General features: G+C 44.3%; 1 protein-coding gene across 1 annotated transcript; it reads right to left on the reverse strand.

Annotated features, from left to right (window-relative positions):
- Positions 1–4,430: 4,430 nt before the first annotated feature.
- On the reverse strand, positions 4,431–12,148 carry Serf1a (small EDRK-rich factor 1A). Its single transcript, XM_041663768.1, has 3 exons — positions 11,978–12,148; positions 11,006–11,114; positions 4,431–4,688 (listed from the first exon to the last, which is right to left on the reverse strand). The coding sequence occupies exons 1-3, from the start codon at positions 11,982–11,984 to the stop codon at positions 4,616–4,618; spliced, it is 189 nt and encodes a 62-aa protein (XP_041519702.1). The 5' UTR covers positions 11,985–12,148; the 3' UTR covers positions 4,431–4,615.
- Between the last annotated feature and the right edge of the window lie 3,876 nt (positions 12,149–16,024).

Genomic DNA, 16,024 nt, shown 5'->3' on the forward strand with positions numbered 1-16,024 from the left:
ACTCAAAATGTAAGAAAATTTATAATAGATGAAAACTTAAAGATCCACTTTAGGCTAGCATTGTGGCCGATGTGGAAGGTCCTTCTGTTTATTGTGTTACTTTTATTGGCTGATGAATAAAGGGTTTTAGGACATTGGACAGGCAGATTAAAGCTAGGCAGGAATTCCAAAGAGACAGAAAGAAGACAGAGTCAGGGAGATAGCATGTAGCTGCCAGGGAAGCAAGCTATGAGGTAAAGTATAAACTAATAGAAATGGGTAATTGATAGAGCTAGCCAGGAGGAAGCCTAAGCCCTTGGTCAAACAATTGTAACTGATAGTAAGCCTCTGAGTGGTTACTTGGAAACAGGTGTGCAGAGAGAAACTGGTCCAGTGGGAGACAGGTGAGAGAGAGAAAAGTCTCCATTCTATACATACAAATACTAAATAAGTATTTAAACATTTAAGAAAATTTTTAACAGACAAAAACTTGAAGATCTATGTTAGGCTATCACTGTGGCCACACAATCCCAGAACTCAGAAGGTCAAGGCAGGAGGACTGCTATATATGTAAGACTAGCGTGGGTTACAGAACGAAATTGTTTCAGAAAATAAAAAAAACAAAGTCAAACTACTAAATTGATGGAGGAAGGTCATTGGCTAATAAAGGCACTGCCCTGGCCCATTTTATTGGTTAGAGGATAGGTGGGAGGAGTAGGCAGAACAGGACGCTGGGAGGAAGAGGAAGTGAGCTCAGACTCCACAGCTTTGCTCTCCGGAGCAGACGCCTCAGCAGAGACGCCATGCCCTGCTCCCGGGATGAAGCTCCGACCCAGGATGGACTAGGCTAGAATCTCCCTGGTAAGCGCACCTTGGGGTGCTACACACAGATGATTAGAAATGGGCTAAATTAATATGTGAGAATTAGCCTAGAAGAGAATGGGCCAAGCAGTGATTAAAAGAATACAGTGTCCTTGTAATTATTTCAGGGCATAAGCTAGCCATGCAGGCGGCCGGGGTGCTGGGAATGCAGCCCCGCCGCCCTTATTACTACAGATTGGCGCCCAACGTGGGGCTCGAACCCACGACTCTGAGATTAAGAGTCTCATGCTCTATCTAGAACAAAATGAAAGCATTGTGCCTGGTTTCTTGGTAGCAGCAATTTCTCGGTTCTACTCTGCTTGCTAGAGGCAAGCAAGCACCTCACCTAAGAGAGGCTTCCTGACTCAGCTTTAGCTGCAAAGCCTGCAGCTCATTAAGAGGTCCTGCCATGAAACACTTAAATGGTGTTGACGAAAAGCTGAACACATGCTTTTCGATTTTCAGCCATAGCAGGAAAAAAGCTGCGCCGTTTAAAAATGCTGGCTTTCGGGGCTGTCCTGCCAGGGCAAACTCTGACTCTACGCAGGCGGTTTGTGCGGTTTGCAAGTACAGACTGCTGAAGCTCGCTTGCTGGCTACAGCCAGTACCTCAGCCATGAGGCTGGAAAGCTAAGAAATGGACTGGATCTAGCTGGCAAAGCCACGCCTTTAGTCCTACTGAGATTGCTTGGTAAATTAAAGACTCATGTGGTCAGAAAAAGAGAGATATACAGTAAAGAGAGATTCAAAGACAAAGAAAATTTTTAAATGGTTTACAGTGTGTTAAAAATATATGCAGACTAAAAGTTAAAGTTCTTAAAGTAAAAAACAAAAAAAAAAGGAAGAGAGTTGTTGTGTGTGGTAGTACACGCCTTTAATCCCAGTGCCTAGAAGGCAGAGACAAACAGATCTCTGTGAGTTCAAGGTGTAGTAGTGTACACCTTTAATCCCGAATGCCTGGGAGGCAGAGACAGGCGGATCTCTGAGAGTTCAAAGACAGCCTGGTCTACAGAGTTACTTCAGGTCAAAGATACAGAGAACCTATCTCAAAAAGCAAAAAGTTAAAAGTAAAAATAAACAAAATAGAGGTTAAAATAAAACGAACAAAGATGGAAAATACACAGAGAATCTTGATACTGTATGCTATTATGCTCTCTTTGAATTGTTTGAATGCTGAGGAAGAAGCAACAGCTGCTAAAAGATATTTATTAATAAATACTGCTGAACTAATCCAACATAGATATTTTGAATTGGGATCTAAGGATATGATACTTTGGAAAGGAGTTTCTTATTTTGTTTTCACAGAGGATGAGATGCTGTTCATTTCTTCTATTCCAATTTGGTATGATGGACCACGTCCTCCTGAATGGTTCCTGTGCACGCCTTCAAAAAATTGCTTCGCTCAACTGCCAACTGAGATGAAACTAGCACACAGGTTATACCGTGAAAGACCTAATTAACGACGCCCCCATTCAGCAGGAAGCAGTTTGGAGAGAAATAACTGCGCCCATATTCCCAAAAAAATGTTTATAAATGTTCTTTTACATTTAAAGGGGGATATGATATAGGTATGAATAATTTGCATTAGTATAGATTTTGCTTTATTGATAGAGATTTACGGTCAATTTTGTTATATGTATATGTATTTCTGATATTGATTAAGGTATTGTGATTGTGTAGTTCATTAAAAAATGTAATGTATAATTAGGAAATATAAGTTGTTAATAGATAATCATAAATAATAGTCAAGTTTGTAGTCATGTTAGTTAGATTTTCTAGATATATAGAGATGTATTTCAGTTAGATAGACATTCTTCATGTCTTTCAAAGATTACAGAATAGGACATTTAATGTTTTAATAACTGAGGACTTTTCATGACAATGAGACACTCTGCTCCTGGCAGCACCAATCTACTTCAAGAGGAAGATGGGCATCGAAGAGGCTCATTATGGAGTTTTGATAGCCATTTGGGCAAGAAACTGCTCTTGCCTGGACTATAGCATAAACTGGACACAGAGAACCCGCAGAGAGAGGACTACTGAACTTGCCTAAGGTGAGATGATCTTTCGGGGTTCCTGATTCATTTTGAAAGAGTCTGCGAGACATTCTGCAGGACACAACAGATAGTGACTGAACTGACTTTGAATTTTCCTGCTTTATGGAAATGTCTGCTGGATACCATGGGCCTGAAGGCTGAAGATGGATGCCCCAACGGTACAAAAGAACTTTGGGTGACTGTCCAGGCAGCAAGATGTCTTTGTCATTTCTAGAGTTTGAAGTTTCTTAGTTCTTGTTTACTTAGGTAATATTATATCTTTCTGGAGTCTTTGATGGAGTTAAGAATAGTTAGTTATAGTTATAGTTTTCCTTAGTTATGATAAAGATTATTGTAACTTTTACTTGATAACTGTTTTGTTATATGTAATTTTGCTATGTTAAAGTTAAAGCCTTTTTTTTTTTGTTTAAACCGAAAAAGGGGAAATGATGGAGGAAGGTCATTGGCTAATAAAGGCACTGCCCTGGCCCATTTTATTGGTTAGAGGATAGGTGGGAGGAGTAGGCAGAACAGGACGCTGGGAGGAAGAGGAAGTGAGCTCAGACTCCACAGCTCTGCTCTCCGGAGCAGACGCCTCAGCAGAGACGCCATGCCCCGCTCCCGGGATGAAGCTCCGACCCAGGATGGACTAGGCTAGAATCTCCCTGGTAAGCGCACCTTGGGGTGCTACACACAGATGATTAGAAATGGGCTAAATTAATATGTGAGAATTAGCCTAGAAGAGAATGGGCCAAGCAGTGATTAAAAGAATACAGTGTCCTTGTAATTATTTCAGGGCATAAGCTAGCCATGCAGGCGGCCGGGGTGCTGGGAATGCAGCCCCGCCGCCCTTATTACTACACTAAATGAAGTGTATGACCAAGATTCCAGATTTATGGGGCTGGAGAGATGGCTCAGCAGTGAAGAGCACTGGCTGCTCTTCCAGAGGACCCAGGTTCAATTCCCAACACCAACATGGCAGCTCACAGCTGTCTCTAACTCCAGTTCCAGAGTACCTGACATCCTCATGCAGAAAAACATCAATACACATAAATTAAAAAATAATAAAAGTATAGTGAATATTGAAAATAAATTCTAGATTTATATAAAAGATCCTACTCCTGAATCACATGACCCATTGTTGCTCACCTCTGAAGTATCTCCCAAAGCTCATAGTTTGAATGCTTATTCCTACCTGGTGGTTCTATTTGGGGAGGCTATGGAACCTTTAGGAGATGAGGCCTAGTGGAGGGAAGAGGTCGTTCAGGACAGGACTTTGAATGTTAGCCAGGTTCCTGTCCAGGCTTGGACTCCTCTGCTATGTGCTCCTCCTACCATGAACTGAGCTGCTCTGCTCTGCTCTGCTCTCCTTTCTATGAAGGAGAGAAATCCTGAGACCATGAGCCAATCTGTTCTGCCTCAACTTCCTTCCCCTTGTCAGGCACTGTGGTCCTAGCAATGCAAGTGTAACTAATACATTGCCCTGTTTAATAAATTACATAAATGTTCTCTACTGATAAAAGTAATATTCACCACTATGTTACATGCATGGTCAGAGTTTTATTCTTTGAGAATGGTCTTAAAACATAAGTAAGGGTGAAAAGTAAAGTTTAAAATAGACAGTTTTATAAGGATAAGTAATAACACAGGTAATGATTAGTCACTCTGAGGAATTTTGATCTTAGAGCTTATGATGCACCCCACTGGCAATAGCACCCAGGTTTGCCAAAAAGCCAGTCATCATTTTTCTCTTGTCTGCATGGACTTCTTCTCATTGGCTATCTTCTGCTTTTGTTGCATGATCTCAGAGTCCCTGGAAGAGAGAAAAGAGTATTACGTTTTCACAGGAAAACCCTTTTCATGCTACCATTGCTTCTCTACATAGCCTTTTTGGTACATTAAAAGACAATGTAAAAGAAGACAAAACCAGTCATGTTTTTCTACTTTCATGCATATAGACAAATAGAAAAGCAAAGAACGGAAAGGCAGTTGAACACCATGTCACTATTATCATAGCCTTAGGCATTAAATATCTCAAAACACTTTCATTTCAATGGGGAGAGAAGAGAGTGAGGAGACAGAGTCTCACTGTGTAGCCATGGCTGTCCTTGAATTCACGGTGGAGACCAGACTAGCCTCAAACTCATGGAAATCTACCTGCCACTGCCTCAGTGCATTTAGGTAGTCTCCTATATACCCTAACAGACGCCTAGGACTCCAGTAAAAATATTATAATTCTTTTCTGTCTTTTTGTTTGTTTTTGTTTTGTTTGTTTTGAGAAAGGGTCTCATATAGCCCAGGGATGGCCTTCAAACTGATACACAGCCAAAAAAGACTTTCAACTCTTGGTCCTCTTACCTTCACTTCTCAAGTGTTGGAATTACAACAATCCAACTTTTTAAAGCCCCAAAGCAAATGATCAACACTTAACATTGGATTATGACAAAGAAATACATGGTATTAGAAAAACTTTCATAGGCCGGGCGGTGGTGGCGCACGCCTTTAATCCCAGCACTCGGGAGGCAGAGGCAGGCGGATCTCTGTGAGTTCGAGACCAGCCTGATCTACAAGAGCTAGTTCCAGGACAGGCTCCAAAACCACAGAGAAACCCTGTCTCGAAAAACCAAAAAGAAAAAAAAAAAGAAAAACTTTCATAACCTTTGTTATCTCCCTGGTTGAATCTTCACGTCATGTAACTATGAACTACAGCCAAACTACCTTAGCTAAAGGATCTATTTGCCTCAAATCACATAAATACCAATGTCTGGCTAATTTCAAAATCATGGATCTTTTCTATGTTGTTAACACTTAAATTCAGAATTAGGTTTTAATTCAGTATTGGCTAATTCTCTAAGAGGACACTTTTATAAGTACAATTGAAAAAAAGGAAAAGCTACAGAGAGATTAATTAATTGGAATTCACTAAGTGGAATTAAGAACAAGTAAAGTTATTTTTATGCTTCAAATCAAGCTTTGGTATTTGCTATATGACTTTAGTAATATCACTCAAATTCAGAGCCACAAGTCAGATGTGGTGGCTAATGGCTGGCACCAAGAATTTGCAAAGCTGAGGCAGAAGAATCCCAAGTTCAAGTGTGAACTATAATGAGACTTTGGGCCTCAAACAACACCAAACGATAACCTCATTCTTCTATTCTTCACCCTGGTGTGAACACCACTTTCAGGGTCATAATGGGTAGAGTGTATGTCACATGTAGTACATTTGAAGGGATTGAGTATTAGCTAAACAATGCTTTTTCTGGGACAGGCTAGAATAGATTCTCCAATAAAAAGGACATTTCAGATCCCTGATGTATACTCGTTTCACTCCAAGGAGAGCTAACAGAAACCTAAGGCAGGTTTATTGCTCTCTCAGTCGCTGTCACTGGGGCTGTGGGGATGTCTCTACAGTTCCTGCTGCACAAGCAGGAGGATCCACAAAATCCATGTACAAAGCAGGGCCTGGCGGTGTGTGTCTAAAACCTCAGGCTGGAGGGGCAGGGCTTAGACAGGCACGTCTCTCAAATTCATTTGGCCTGCCAGCCTAGTCAAACTGGTGAGCTTCATATTTAGTGAGAGACCCTGTCGAAAATAGTGGAGAGTGACGGAGGAAACATACTTGATATCAACTCTGGCCTCCACATTCACACACATGTTTACACCCTTATAAGCACCTGAAGCATGTACACACATAAACAATCATGAAACAAGAGATAATTAAGGTGTGGGGGTCTCTGTGACCACTAAGGCCAGCAGAGAGTAATGATCACATGATATAAGAAGGCTGTTCAACACTGAACCTGATAGAAGAGAAAGTGGGAAGTACCCTACAACAGATGGGCACAGGAGATCGCTTCCTATGTATAACCCCAGCAGCACAGACATTAAAGGCAACATTGAATAAATGGGACCTACTAAAACTGAGAAGCTTCTGTAAAGCAAAGGACACTGTCACTAAGACAAAAAGGCAACCTACTGACTGGGAGAAGATCTTCACCAACCCCGCAACAGACAAAGGTCTGATCTCCAAAATATATAGAGAACTCAAGAAACTAGACTTTAAAATGCTAATTAACCCAATTAAAAAATGGGGCACTGAACTGAACAGAGAATTCTCAACAGAAGAAGTTCAAATGGCCAAAAGACACTTAAGGTCATGCTCAACTTCCTTAGCGATCAGGGAAATGCAAATCAAGACAACTTTAAGATACCATCTTACACCTGTCAGAATGGCTAAAATAAAAAACACCAATGATAGCCTTTGCTGGAAAGGTTGTGGAGAAAGGGGTACACTCATCCATTGCTGGTGGGAATGCAAACTTGTGCAACCACTTTGGAAAGCAGTGTGGCGGTTTCTCAGGAAATTGGAGATCAACCTACCCCTGGACCCAGCAATACCACTCTTGGGAATATACCCAAGAGATGCCCTATCATATGACAAAAGCATTTGTTCAACTATGTTCATAGCAGTATTATTTGTAACAGCCAGAACCTGGAAACAACCGAGATGTCCTTTAATGGAAGAATGGATGAAGAAAGTGTGGAATATATACACATTAGAGTACTACGCTGCGGTAAAAAACAATGACTTCTCGAATTTTGCATGCAAATGGATGGAAATAGAAAACACTATCCTGAGTGAGGTAAGCCAGACCCAAAAAGATGAACATGGGATGTACTCACTCATAATTGGATTCTAGCCATAAATAAAGGTCACGGAGTCTATAATTGGTGATCCTAAAAAAGCTAAATAAGAAGGTGAACCCAAAGAAAAACATATAGTTATCCTCATGGCTATGGGAAGTAGACAAAATTGCCGGGGAAAAATTGGGATCTTGGGGGTGGGGTGGGGTGGGATGGGGGTAAAGGGAGATGGGGAGAGAAAAATGAGAAGGGGAGGATGGGGGGAACTTGGGGAAACAGGATGATTGGGATAAAGGAAGGCTGGATAGGGGAGCAGGGAAGCACAAATCTTAGTTAAGGGAGCCACCTTAGGGTTGGCAAGAGACTTGAACCTAGAGTGGCTCCCAGGAGCCCAAGGCGATGTCTCCAATTAGTTCCTTGGGCAGCTGAGGATAGGGAACCTGAAATGACCCTATCCTATAGCCATACTGATGAATATCTTGCATATCACCATAGAACCTTCATCTGGTGATGGATGGAGATAGAGACAGAGACCCACACTGGAGCACCGGACTGAGCTCCCAAGGTCCCAATGAAGAGCAAAAGGAGGGAGAACATAAGCAAGGAAGTCAGGACCATGAGGGGTGCACCCACTGAGACAGTGGGGCTGATCTATTGGGAGCTCACCAAGGCCAGCTGGACTGTGACTGAAAAAGCATGGGATAAAACCGGACTCTCTGAACATGGTGAACAATGAGGGCTGATGAGAAGCCAAGGACAATGGCACGGGGTTTTGAATCTACTTCATGTTCTGGCTTTGTTGGAGCCTAGCCAGTTTGGATGTTCACCTTCCTGGATATGGACAGAGGGGGGAGGACCTTGGACTTTCCACAGGGCAGGGAACACTGACTGCTCTTTAGACTAGAGAGGGAGGGGGAGAAGAGTGGGGGGAGCGAGGAAAGGTGGGAGGAGGGGGAGGGAAATGGAAGGCTGGGAGGAGGCGGAAACTTTTTTTTTCTTTTTCTCAATAAAAAATTAAAAAAATAATAATAATTATAAAAAAATAAAAAAAGAAGGCTGTTCCGCTCAAGAGGACTCAGCAGCTGGTGTTGGTTCAAACTTTGAGAGTCTAAAACTGGGTACTTTGTTTTAGGCATATTTAAGCACAACAAAATTTGGGAAAAGTTTCCTGGTGATAATTAGTTCAATCTTGCGTGCACAACAAAGCTTAAGACATGACTACATCAAAACTCCTAGTGATCTACAAGTGACATTTTCTATAGGGTAGGTTCTATAGATTAACCAAGGAAACAGGCTCATGAGAAGATCACAATAAAGATCTAGGGAAGGAGAGAGCTACAGATTGACCAAGATAAACATGCTCAAGATAAGGGTCTGCAGGAGCCACTGTGTCCTGGCCACACAGACAGCACAAAGGTTCCTGCTATGTTCTGTTCCCAGCCTTCTGGGTTGGAGCACAGGTTATACATCTCTCCTTTGAAGAGACATCTCTGTGTATTTAACATTCCTGGTTTCCCAGTGCTTCTCTGTGAGCACAAGGACCTACGTGCCTCTTCCAATAAGGGATTTGATCTCATTGACTAAGAAGTCTCAACCATGGTTTAACTAAGATAGGTATAATAAAACTTGTTTGGTGTGCTTTGCGGGAAAGAAGAGGCAGAGGAGGATCAAATTTGGAGCCTCATATATGTTAGACAAAGGCTCTACCAGATGATGAGTTTCATCTTCAGCCCTAGCATGCTCCCATCCCATAACCACAGAGGGTCTCACCATATGGGCTGGCCTTAAACTTGATGCAAACTGAGGATGATCTGAGCTTCTGATTTTTCTGCTTCCACCTCCTAAGTGTTGGGATTACAAGCGTGTGTCACTCCTGGTTTTTTGCAGAGCTAGAATTGAACCCGAGGCATTGTGTTTTTATTTCTAACGCCCAGTCTCATCTCATCACAATTAAATTAGAACAGGATGCGGAGAAATGGCTTTAGCGGTTTGCAAGATGACCCCTATGTAAAGGACTGCGTAATCAGCCACACTGAAGCACACCTAACCTCCAAGTTCCTTAAGATCAATGAAATCTCACTTTAGAATATGCAGTGTATGTAGCTCAGTGACAGAGTTAAGTGAAAAAGATCATCAATGAAATCCCCAGCACAGGGGAGTAAACCCAGGACTTCAGGCATGTGAGGCACGTGACACTGAGATCTTTCTCCAGCTAAGATCCTTGTCCTCATGGAGCTCGCCAGGAGGATGAGATTCACGTGCTCCGGTTCCCTGTTTCTCTTATTCTATATGATGATAGAACTTATAACTTGAATTTCTCGTTATGTATGTGTGGTTTGGGGATTGAACCTGCAGCTCAAGTATCCAAAGCATGTGATGTAACACTGAACCATGCTCCCAGTTCGTCCACTCCCCTTTGAACATGGTAATCTGCAACCTCATTAAAGATTTTTCTTGGGCCAACAAGACACACACAATAAAAGTAAAAGAAAATTGTAAAGCATTTATCATCTCTTGGGACTACCTTGTCACATAGTCTAGGACAGGCTCAAGTTCCTAATTCTCTTGCATCCGCTTCCTGAGTTCTAGGATTACAACTGAGTGACACTATGCCCTGGGCATTAAAGTGCTTATGGGGCAGCTATGTGTTACCTGTCATACCCAGTCATCTCAAGTGCTAGGGATGGAACAGCTGTACAGATGTTAGGCAAGTGTTCCCTACTGCTGAGCTATACCCTGAGCTATACCCTCAGTGCTTACCTCCCACTTTTTTTTTTTTTTGAGACATGGTCTGTAGGTCTCTGTAGCCTATGCTGGCCTCTGAGTAGCATAATGTCTTCTTTTTGTTTTCTTTTGGTTTTTCAAAACAGGGTTTCTCTGTGTGACCCTGGCTGTCCTGGAACTGTCTTTGTAAACCAGGCTGGCTTCAAACTCACAGAGATTCGCGTGCCTCTGCCTCTGCCTCCCCAGTGCTGGGATTAAAGGCCACCGCCACCAGCACCTTGGTGCACAAAGACCTTATATCAATCCTGTGTCTGTATCTTCACTCCAAACCCAATGGACCTCCAGAAGCCGGCACTCTGTGGTATTTTCAGAAAGCCGATCTCTGTAACTGAGCCACTTGTTATTCTGATTCCTTGGGGCAAGCTGTCTGCTTTGGAGACATTGTATCCTGTTCATCTAACACACTTACATAGGGAGGGGGTTTGCTGTTTTCTCTAATAAAGTCCTTACAGTTTATAGGAGCTACTAGAGAGTCTCTGCAAACAGTTGACAGCTTCAGGGCTTGAAATTCCTCATCCACAGGCTGGGACGATGACGCCAGTGCATGGTTTTAGTAGACTTAGGGCTACCCAGATCCGCAGTGTTAACCCTTAGTGTAGGCAAGGCTCAGTTCCAGCAAGGGTTTAAGAATGTTCTTCACTCATTCTAGAAACACGGCAGTCAAACCACCACTGACATGAAAGTTCTCTCAGGACCACTCACCGCTGCTTTCTCTGGGAGGCAGTCAAGCAATCCTCTTTCCTTTTTCCTTTGCTAATCTCCTGGGTTTTTTTCATGTTTTTCTGGCGGGCAAGTTCTCTTTGATTTCCACCTACAACGATAAAAAGCCATGTTCTTTTCCCATCCTCAAAATTATCAGTAACTAAATTAAAGGGTCTTTATTAATGAGCCTTAAAGTTTTATTTATTGTTATTACTAAGAAAGCAGAGTATCGCATAGTTATTCTGAGATTGACAAGGAGGAAGCTGAAGTGGAAACACTCAAGAACTACTGTGTATTATGGTACCAATATAGGTGTCCACTAGCAGCTTTTAATCCCGGCACGTGGGAGGCAGAGGCAAGTGAATCTCTGAGTTCAAGGCCAGCCTGGTCCACAGAGTGAGTTTCAGGATGGCCAGGGCTACAGAGAGAAACCTTGCCTCGAAAAACCCAAATAAAATAAAAATAATAAAAACTTTTAAAAATAAAAATAGCCATTTCAGTGGTTATGTATCCACGCCAGACACAAAGGAAGTTCTGCCTTTGTTGGGTATGTGTGAAGAGAGATGGTCAGATGTCCCGTGTCGTTCGCCCCAGATCGGTTCAGCCCATTGCAGTTCGCCTGTCACCGCCAGCAGAGGCTGAGCTCAAGGACCGCCACCTTCGAGGACCAAACAAAAGAGCTGGAGGGCACCCGGGCTCCCCCCAGCCTTTCCGACCTCAGGAGCCTTTACAGGTCCTGCTCCCGCCGGCGCTCGCAGACGCTCTCGGTGGGTGCGGTCCCCACGCACACCCACACCTGGGGGCGGGCACTTGTCATGCCTGCGCGCGAGCGCGTGTGTGTAAGTGTGCGTGTATGAGTGTGTGTGAGTGTGTATTAGTGTGCGTGTGTGTCCCGCCCTCTCCCCCTGCTGGGCGCCGACCCCCCCCCCCCCCCCGCAACCCCCGTGTCCCTGAAACGGTCCGCACACTCACGGGCCATGCCGACCACCGGCCGGAGCCTGGAAGACAGCGACTCGGAGAAACAGCGGCCGCTGGCACGCTTGGCAGCCGTCCGCGCCCGGCGCTGAGGAAGCTGAGCCCCGCGCGAGCCCACGGTGCGGCCTCGCTCGATCAGCCAGCCGCCCCGCCCACCGACCCACAACAGCCGCGGCGTGGACGGAGAGCCACTGCGCGTGCGCGCCCGGGACCGCTCGCTCCCCCGCGACCGCGCCCCGCCGGCCCCCACGCGCGGGGGTGGGGTGGGGTGGGGGTGGGGAGACAGAGGCAGGAGAGCGAGCCCCGGGTGAGAGCGGCGTCCCGGTGCCTGCTTGCTTCCTCACGCCGGGCCACGCGAGTTTTAATAAGCCGAAAGCACTATGCGCTCAACTTTCTCACAAAGAACTTCAGCTTTTCTTTGTCCTCCCCTTTTCTTCCCCCCTCCCCAGGCGAAAAGATGCTGAACCCTCATTTTCTAGCGACCAACCTGAAGGGAGGCTTTATCATCCTCACCGGGCAGAAACGACCTGATAAGGACGACAGAAGAGGTGGCTCTCATGCGGGCTCCAAAGCCTGTGTAGAATCGCTTTTATCCCGGTGCCCTCGTCCCGATGGGCAGAACTTTAGGAGTTTTAATCTCAGGCTTTCTGGTTGGGTGGGATCCAAAATACCCGGGAACAACTTTATAAGCTACGTAAGAGCTGTGGAGAGTGACTGAAAACCCGCAGGGTTGGGGTGTGGCTTGCCTGAGTGACAGTCTGCATTCCATCCCCAAGGTTCCATTCCTCGAGTGAAACTTATTTTCTTACCTGTCCATTTTTACAAACTGAGCCGGTCTGGACGCCTGACGTTTGCCTGGGCATTTAAAGGGGTTGTACTGTGGAATGAATATTTTAAATGTATGCAAAAGTATAGATGATGCTATGGTCTCCGCAACACACAAATCACTTAACTTTTACAATTATTAGCGCATAGTCAACCAGTTTAGAGAATAATGGAACAAAGTGCCAAGAGATGGAATGAGTGAATTGAAAGCACAGCCATAGTGGAACAGGAGGAGGAGGAAAGAAAGAAGGAAGGAAGGGAGGGAGGGAGGGAGGGAGGGAGGAAGGAAAAGGAAAAAGTCGCCTAATTTTGCCAATTAGTCTTGTCAGCTAGGATCCATTATTTCATTGTATATGTTTTCCTTTCTTCGCTATTGGATTAATATGAATCTGGTAATGTGACAACGATTGAATTCTCCTCAAATCAGCTTTTACCCAGTTAAAAGTGACCCCAGCTCTGTGTGTGTGTGTGTGGGGGGGGGGGGGTGTCAGGTGAGTCTCTGGGCCTCGGTGGTCAGCCATCCTAGCTTAGTAGGTGAGTACCAGGCCAGTGAGAGATCCTGCCTAAGAAAATGTGACCAGCTCCTGAAGATGGCACCTAAAGTTGTCCTTTGACCTCCATGTGCACTGTGCACACATGAAGACACACATGCATATACATGTGCAAAGAGAGAAATACTTGGTCAAGTGCAGTATGCAGTCACTGTGGTGCTTTGAAAGAAAATGCCCCTCTAGGGAATGGCACTATTATGAGGTGTGACCTTGTTGGAGTAAGTGTAGTCTTGTTGGAGGAAGCCTGTCACCGTGAGGTTGGGCTTTGAGGTCTCCTGTGCTCAAGCTATGCCCAGCGTTGCAGTCCACTTCCTGTTGCCTTTGGATAAAGATGCAGAATTCTCAGCCCCTTCTCCAGCACCATGTCTGCCTGCACACTGCCATTCCCCACCATGATGATGATATACTAAACCTCTGAACTGTAAGGCACTCAATAGAATATTTTCCTTTCTAAGAGTTGCTGTGGTCATGGTGTCCCTTCACAACAATAGACACCCTAACTAAGACAGTATTGCTCTGTATGTTACCTTCTATGTATTGTTCTTTCACCCCAGAGAGCCTTGCACACTTCTTGCCCTTCTCACATCATACACTGTCCTGTTCAGAACTGCTCAGATCACGTGTGTGCTTCTACCTAGTGAACCCTTCCTAAGTGCCCAAGGAGGAGAAAAGGCTCTCTGGCCCAGCTGTATATAGCGACAAGAGATGATCTGGGGATCAGGAATAGAGTTCAGTGGCAGACACTTATTTAGAGTATGCAAAGCCCTGGATTTGAATCCCCACACACAATATTGATAGTAAGAGGGCAGGAGGAAGAGGAAGCCAGAGTGGTGGCATGTGACTGTACTCCTCATGCTAGGACGACTGAGGCAATGCTACACGTTTGAGGCTGACTTGAGCTGCACAGTGAGACGTGTCTACCTCTTGCTTAAAAAAACAGGAAGCTGCTGCACGGTGGTGGTGCATGCCTTTAATCCCAACACTTGTGAGGCAGAGACAGGTGGATCTCTGGGAATTCGATGCCAGTCTGGTCTACAAAGCAAGTTCCAGGACAGTCAATGTTGTTACACAGAGAAACCCTGTCTTGAAAAACCACATACGCACAAAAGATATATAGTTGGTTTGGGGTTTTAAGTGTATTTTCTCTTGTTTACACATAAGAATCTCATACATCTACCTCCTGAGCTTCATGTATGGATTCTTTGAATGAATATGTGCCTGAAGTTATATTTTTTGAGTTGTGAGGTTACAAGAATATTCCCTATACACGCAGAATACATTGAGTTTCTTCCAGAGGGCTGGGAGCATGTCTTTAGTTTCAGCACTGCAGAAGCAGAGACAGGCAGGTCTCAGTCTTGATAAATTTGAGTTCGAGGGCAGCCTGCTCTACATTCCAAGCATAGTTCTAGGACAGTCAAAGCTACATAGTGAGACTCCAGCTCTGTTTCAGAGAGAAATATGGAGAGAACATTAGAGAAAACTAGAATATTATTTATTTTGTGCACACACACACACACACACACACACACACACAGAGAGAGAGAGAGAGAGAGAGAGAGAGAGAGAGAGAAAGAGAGAGAGAGCGCCCTCAGAAGCCAAAAGAGGATAAGAGGATGTTGGCTCCTTTGGAGCTGGACTTACATTTGTGAACTACCTGACATGGATGCTGGGATGCAATCTGTGGTCCTCATGATGGAGCAGCAAGTGCTTAACTGCGGAACCATCTCTCCTGTTTCCGAAGTGTGTGTGTGTGTGGGGGGGGGGGGGGTTCATGTAGCCCAGGCTGTCTCGGAACTTTTTTTTTTTTTTGGTTTTTCAAGACAGGGTTTCTCTGTGGTTTTGGAGCCTGTCCTGGAAATAACTCTGTAGACCAGGCTGGTCTCGAACTCACAGAGATCCACCTGCCTCTGCCTCCCGAGTGCTGGGATTAAAGGCGTGCACCACCATCGCCTGGCAGTCTCGGAATTGTACAGTGAGGACGACCTTGAATTTACGATCCTCCTACCTCTGTTTCTCAAGTATTGGGGTCAAGGCACTTTCAACCACACCCAAATAGGATGTTCTTACAATATTTTCCTTTAAAAAAGATAGAGATTTATGCTTTTCTGTGTCATGGGTTTGTGTCTCAGATTCAATGAGTATTGTCATTCTTCAGTTCTACAGAGTAAATCTTAGGGCTGCCTATTTTTTCCTTCCATCATAAAGGCCTTACTGCCAGTGCACCAGGACTCTTATTGTATAACCCTTGAAGTCTCTTTCATTACATTTAACTTTTTAAAAAAGATTATTTATTAGATATACAGTATTCTACCAGCTTGTATGCCTGCAGGCTAGAAGAGGGCACCAGATCTCATTATGATTATGAGTCACCACGTGGTTGCTGGGAATTGAATTCAGGACCTCTAGAAAAGCAGGCAGTGCTTTTAACCTCTGAGCCAGCTCTCCAGCCCACATTTAATATTCCTAATTATCTTGTTCATTTGTTTTGTATTTTCACCTCTGTAGTATAGAATGTCTTACTTATTGTTCTGTTACTATCTCTGGAAGCAGATTAAGATTACTGACATGAATGTGTAAAGTCAGAGGATAATAATATTTGATAGGCACTATGCTCACATTAAGGTGTACTAAAGCAGGTTTAGTGAATGTCTTCCTATGAAGTGTTTCA

This window comes from Microtus oregoni, unplaced genomic scaffold, assembly GCF_018167655.1.
Source record: "Microtus oregoni isolate MIOR12 unplaced genomic scaffold, Mior012 000014F_ref0000157, whole genome shotgun sequence".
Lineage (NCBI taxonomy): Eukaryota > Metazoa > Chordata > Mammalia > Rodentia > Cricetidae > Microtus > Microtus oregoni.

Excerpts from the sequence above, each read along its gene's own strand:
- Serf1a (XM_041663768.1), bottom strand. Across the intron at positions 4,689-11,005 it reads GCCTCCCAGAGAAAGCAGCG|GGACTCTGAGATCATGCAAC; the intron begins GTGAGTGGTCCT and ends TCTCTCTTCCAG.